We start from the raw sequence: 6,000 nt of genomic DNA on the forward strand, positions 1-6,000 counted from the left end.
GGTGGACCCTCACCCCTACAGCAACTGCCACTGAACATAGCATTCAGCTCAAGGACAGAACTTTCCACGCATTAAAGGTGCCTGTTGCCTTTTGCCCAGTACACGAGCCAGGGCCTGGGAAAATGGACGAACCTGCAACTGGATGAAGTGTACAACCTCTACGTTTTGGTTACCCCCCTTAGACTCGTGTCATGCCGGAAGCACACGATGCTTGCTTCGGCTTGGGGAGGTAGCAGCATGTGGCGGGCAGGAGGTGCTTGAGCCGCGGGGGCAGTTGGGGTGACGAGGAGTCGCGGAATGGAGCATCCCGCCTGCCATCCAGCTCACCTGTGTGGGCCGCAGACTCGGATAAGGCTGTTCTCAAATTGCCCAGGACACATTGAGAAGGACTAGCTTTTAGCTGCTGGCTCGAAGCGTGTGCAGATCATCAGTCTGCAAGTACACGTGGGAATGTGGTTCTCTCTCGCCCTGTCTTTGAGTGTGTGTGTGTAATCAGCAGGTTATTTTAGTGTCTGATAGATGACTCTCGAAGTGCTCACAGATGATTCTTGAAGCACCGTGGTTGGCTGAGATGCCCCTACAACCAGCAGAAGACAGCAGAAAGATGGCTGTCGTTCCTGTCACCATGCTCCCTCCCTGGGCTGCCGTAGTAGAATATGCTGTCCAGTCAGGTGCAGTCAAATTGCATGGACAACAGACCGAAATCCCGCCCAGGCCTTCCTTCCTCCGGCCATCCTTCCAACTCACCCTTACTAGGTGTGAGCCCGTGGCCAACGTACGTGGAAGTCGTTTCGTCGCCTCCTGTGCTCCCTGAGGGCCGCGCAGGACCTCCTGTTGAATGCAGGGTGCCGTTGGTCGGGACCACCTCAGTGGCAACCCCCTCCCAACTGTGACGTGCTCCTCGCAAGTTGGTCCTGTGCCAGGGGGCAGCTCTGGAGACAGAGCAGGGAGCACGCCTGCTACAAGGTGCTGCTTTTCGGCCTTAGCTCCAGGGCTCCTGGGGCCTGTACATCTCCCAACATCACCTAAACTCCTCTTCTCTGGCACCCCTACACCCTGCTCTCCCCTGTTCCTTCTCCACCGTGGTCTGCTCATCCCTGCCCCCTTCCACCTTCACCATTTCCCCCTTCGGAATCGGTTCAGTGCCTTGGGGCTATTTCCCTGGAACCATGCCTTTACTACCTGTTTCACGGTGTGATGGATAAGTCTCTGCCTTGGCCACTGCAAGAGGAGCCCTGGTGGCATAGTCGTTACGCTTTGGGCTGCGATCCTCAAGGCCAGCAGTTCAGAACCACTAGCCGTTCTTTGGGAGAAAGGTGGAGCTTTCTACAGTGACAGCCTCGGAAACTCACAGGCAGGTCGACTCCATCCTAGAAAACTGCTAGGGGTCGGCATCTACTCGATGACAGCGAGAGTGAGTGTGATCAATGCAAGTCCACGTCAGGCGGGTGTGTGCACCCACGTGGCAGCCCTGGAACCGAGTGTGCCTCTCCCTGCCCGTCCCAGGCAGACCCAGTCGCATCCGGGCCATGCTCTTGCCCTGCATTCTCACCGCATTCATCTCAGTCGTGGAGCCGGGTCTGAGGGGACATGGGATGTGCCAGGTTGCCTTTATAAACGAGAAGTGTTTTTTCCCCAGAAGCCTTAACAATGTTCCCCCTCTTTCCTTTCCACATGGCTGGTTCCCGCTCCGTCCTTCTTGCTCCAGGATTTGCGGAAGCAGGTAGCTCCACTGCTGAAGAGTTTCCAAGGGGAGGTAAGTTCTTCTATTATTTCATGCCGAACATAAGCCTTTACCCTAGGGCTCTCTTTTATATTCATGAGAAATAAGGGCCGTGGATCTTTCCGGTGCAGGAGAAAGCGAAGGCTGTCTAGTCCTGTAGGTGAGAGCCATGGTGGCAGAGGTGACACGCAGGGCTGCTAACCGCAAGTCAGCATTTGAAACCACCAGCTGCTCCGAGGGAGAAAGGTGGGGCTTTCTACTCCCGTAATTCTTACAGCCTCAGAAACACATGGGGGCTCTTCTGCGCTGTCCTGTAGGGTTGTTTTGCGTCGGAATTGACTCAGTGGCAGTGAGCGAGCGAGCTTGTTTCCAGGCAGATACAGAGGTTTGCGATGTGATTGTCACTCAGTCTTCCATCAAAGCCGCTGTGAAAGGATGTAGCACGTTTAGAAAGTAAGAAGGTACAGCGGGGCCCAGGGGATGTGTGGGGCTCCTCTCAGGCTCCCCGAGGGGCCACCATCTCCCTCTCTGAGCTAGTCCTGTGCTGCTGCCCGCAGGCCTGGAGTGTGGTGTTTTTATAAGAGCCCGGAGGAAAGAAGAGGGATTTACCAGGCCCAAGGCATGGAACCTAGAGCAACAGGTAGAAGCCAAAAGGAGGAAGTTTGGGTTCAATATAAGGAAGTAAGTGTTTTCTCCTGGACACTTCTAGAAAGAGACTGGACTCTTATCAAGATGATGGTGGTGGTCATCTGAGACACCCACCTCCCCTACCTGTCCATGAAACTAGAACCCACAGTGGGACTCGGGGGCCAGAGTGGAGTTCACATGGAGCTCCTTCTTGACTCCCTGTCTCGAGATGCACTGACTCTAGGAAACCAAAGGCTGCTTCTATTGGGGTGTTATTCCTGCCTCCCTCCTTAGCTTCTCCCATCAGAATAGGAACTGTGGAAACCAGCTGCCTGATCAGGACAAGGAGCGGAATCTTGAAAAGCTCTCTATAGAAGCCATGTTGGGATGGCCTTAGGAATCTTTCTGTTTTTGCAACTACCCAGTAGAGAGGAATCAGAGAATGTGGTGGGAAGGTCAGACCTAGGAGGAGTGAGATGGCTGACTCAATTTGGGATGCCAGCTTTGTGAGTCAGGCCCAATTGGGGTGAAGACCTTACAGCCACACCCCCTGGCCTAAGAGGTTGCAGCTAAAGTTTGGCACATTCTTGGGCATGTAGGTGACAGCAGAGGATAAGGAAACACATGGGGATAGTTAGGACAACTTTAGTGGGAGGCCAGAGAGGAGATGCCAGGACACTAAAGGGACCCAAGGAAAGCAAACAGAGCCCTGGCTGTTGTTGGTGATGGCCGGAGATTTTCATTCAGACCCCTGGCCACCTCCTGTGTGTCAAAGCAGCACTGTCTCCCATAGAGGTTTCTACGGTAGCAATCTCTCCGAAGTGGATCACCAGGCCTTTCCCCGGAGGCGCCTTTGGGTGGGTAACTTCTAACTGCCACCTTTTAGGTCGGTAGTCCAGTGCTCTGCCATTTGCGCCATCCCTAAAGATTTTAGAAGCAAAACCAAACCCATTGCTGTCCAGTTGATTCCAACTCATAACAACACCGGAGGAGAGAGTAGAACGGCCCCAGGGTTTCCATGGCTGGGATCTGTCGCCTGCCTCGTCGTTCTCCCACGGCATGCTTGGTGGGTCCAGGTGCAGACCTCCCAGCTAGCAGCTGCGCGGTTTACCCACCAGGACTCCTTGTGGTAGAATTGTCTCTTGGTCAGTCGGTTGGTTTCTGACGTTGTGCCCAGTGTGCTCATGCATCCTCAGCAGCGATCTTGGGTCGTTGAAGGACTTGACTGGTCTTTTCCTCAGAAGGAAACTTCCAAACCCTCACTTTATAAGTAAAGCTGTCACCTTACACCACCCACATTTAATCTTACCTGTTCAGCAACCCTAGGAGACCTCTTTGGCTTAGTGTTTCTGGAGCTGAAATAGCTCAGTGCCCTTCCCACCCCCTTTTTTCTCTATGTGCTTGCTTTCTTGGCTTTAATATTTCCTTTGTTTAAAGCCTAACTGCTGTTGAGTCAAAGCCGACTCACAGTGACCCTGTAGGAGAGGGGAGGACTGCCCTGTGAGTTTCCAGTGCTTGGACTCTTTACTGGAGTAGAAAGTCCCATCGTTCTCCCAGTATGTCCTTGAAAGGCTTCAAGTAGACATACAAGGTAGGACAGATCAGAGCATTGAACACCTGTAACCCAGAGTCTTCGATGGTTAAACTCGTCCCGTTTGCCTGCAGACTGACAGTGGCATGCGGGTCCTAACCTGTGCGCATGCGTGCTGCTTTCAAGAATAGGGATCTTCCCTGTTGTCCCCCCAATGCCCACAAGCATCACACTTGACAGAATTCCTTCCATGATATCCCTTAATTCAACTCAGCTGTCATCAATTCCAACTGCTAGTGACCCTATGGAACAGAGTAGAGCTGCTGCGGCCCTGTGGGCGGCCAAGGCTGGGAATCTTTAAAAGAGCAGGAAGCCTCATCTTTCTCCTGATGAGCTTGAACTGTTGACCTTGCAGTTAGCAGCCCAATACAGAGTCCACTATGCCACTAGGGCTCCTTCAATACCCAGTAAACCAGCCAAACAAACCAAAAGACCTCACTGCCATTAAGTCAATGCCAGTCAGGTCCAGAAAGGACATCTGGTTGGCTCTTTCTTTAGAACATGCTCTCCACCCTGTCCCTGTTGTTTCCAACTCGTATGACTTGTTTTCAGTTGCGGCCCATTATCTGTCATTGTTGCTATTGATTGGCTGTTGTTGTTGGAGTTGAGAATATATGCCGCAAACACAGACCCAGCCAGCAGTTTCTACATAAACCATTTTGTGACATGGAGTGCATTCTACAAGGTGTGCAACCCTCCGCCCGGCCCGTTCCGTTCCTGAGTTGTGCTTCCCTTGTTAACATTAAATCATTAAGTTTCCTATTTAATCTTTCAAGTTGCTCTTTTCACTTTGATCCAATATAAATAATTCTTAAAAGCACATGATGCTCAAGGCAGACAACTTTCATTATTTAAGCTAATTTTTTTTTGTTTTGTTTTAAGAAGACTTTAGGGGTTGTTTTTGTTTGTGGTTTAAAGATCATCTCGAGGCAGTAGTTTCCTGAGTTGTACAATCTTCTTAGCTCCAGGAAGTCTAGAGACCAAAAGAATTTGAAGTTCTTGTCTGTGTTTTCCCCCTTTTGATTAGAATTCTTCTGTAGACTCTGATCAAAATGTTCTGTGATGGTAACCAAGACTGAAGGCAAAGGAGGGGTTGTTCATGAAAGCAGGTTATCAGCACATTCCGTGCCCTTTTTTTAATTCCCAGGACTCTTTCCTCTGAATCGAGAACATTTGTTGTGCCCTAGGTGGCTTCTTGGAAATCCTGAAGACCCCAGGCATTATGCAGTGCAATTGAAGGTCAAATACAGGAGCTACCATATATACTCGTGTATAAACTGAGTTTTTCAGCACATTTTTTATTCAGTTTTGGTGGTGAAATTAGGTGCCTCGGCTGTTATTCAGGTTGGCTTATACTCAAGTATATATGGTAAGCTTGTTACCAGACCAGCCAACTGGGAAGGATGTCCTATGAAACCCAGACCCTAATCCTCCTAAGCAGGAAACCAAATCCCCTGAGTTTGTAGTTGCATGTAAGCAAGCCGTCTCGACAGGCAGATACTCATGTTTGTTTTTACAATCATAAGGACAATTTATCTACATTCAACTTTTTTCCAATCCAACTTTTGACAGGTGAACAGCTTATTGACAGCAACTGCAATAATTGGCTATGCAACCTTAACCCTTTCATCAGTGAAAACTTTCTATCTCCTCATTTCTCCCCTCCCTTGTACCTGCAACTTCTATTAGCCCCAGAAATTTTCTTTGGACACTTTGATATTTTCTATATTTGTAAGAGCATATCATCCCCAAATAGCTATTGTTTTACTTCTTTTCCAATATAGGGATCTTTTATTTCCTTTTCCTGTCTTATTGCTCTGGCTAATATAATATTAAATACAAGTAGTAGAGTATGTATCTTTGTCTTGTTCCTGATTTCAATGGGAAAGTTCTCATTCTCTCTCCATTAATATTAAATATTGACTATGTATATATAAACTTCATATTTATTATATATATATTCCTGAATATGTCCTACACTGACTGATGTCTGCCTTCACCCACTTTTCTGTTGTCCATCCCCCTGGGAGGGAGTTATATGTCGATCATTATGATCGGT

At 49.3% G+C, this 6,000-nt stretch overlaps 1 protein-coding gene across 1 annotated transcript in view; it reads left to right on the forward strand.

Annotated features, from left to right (window-relative positions):
- Positions 1-6,000, forward strand: part of CUX1 (cut like homeobox 1) — a 345,803-nt gene that overhangs the window by 178,530 nt on the left and 161,273 nt on the right. Inside the window, exon 3 of the mRNA XM_045284658.1 lies at positions 1,709-1,756. Within this exon, the coding sequence (XP_045140593.1) occupies positions 1,709-1,756 (48 nt within the window). The remainder of the gene's footprint in view (positions 1-1,708; positions 1,757-6,000) is intronic.

Source organism: Echinops telfairi, unplaced genomic scaffold (assembly GCF_000313985.2).
Source record: "Echinops telfairi isolate 266 unplaced genomic scaffold, ASM31398v2 ScPeMD7_5;HRSCAF=22, whole genome shotgun sequence".
NCBI classification, from domain to species: Eukaryota; Metazoa; Chordata; class Mammalia; order Afrosoricida; family Tenrecidae; genus Echinops; species Echinops telfairi.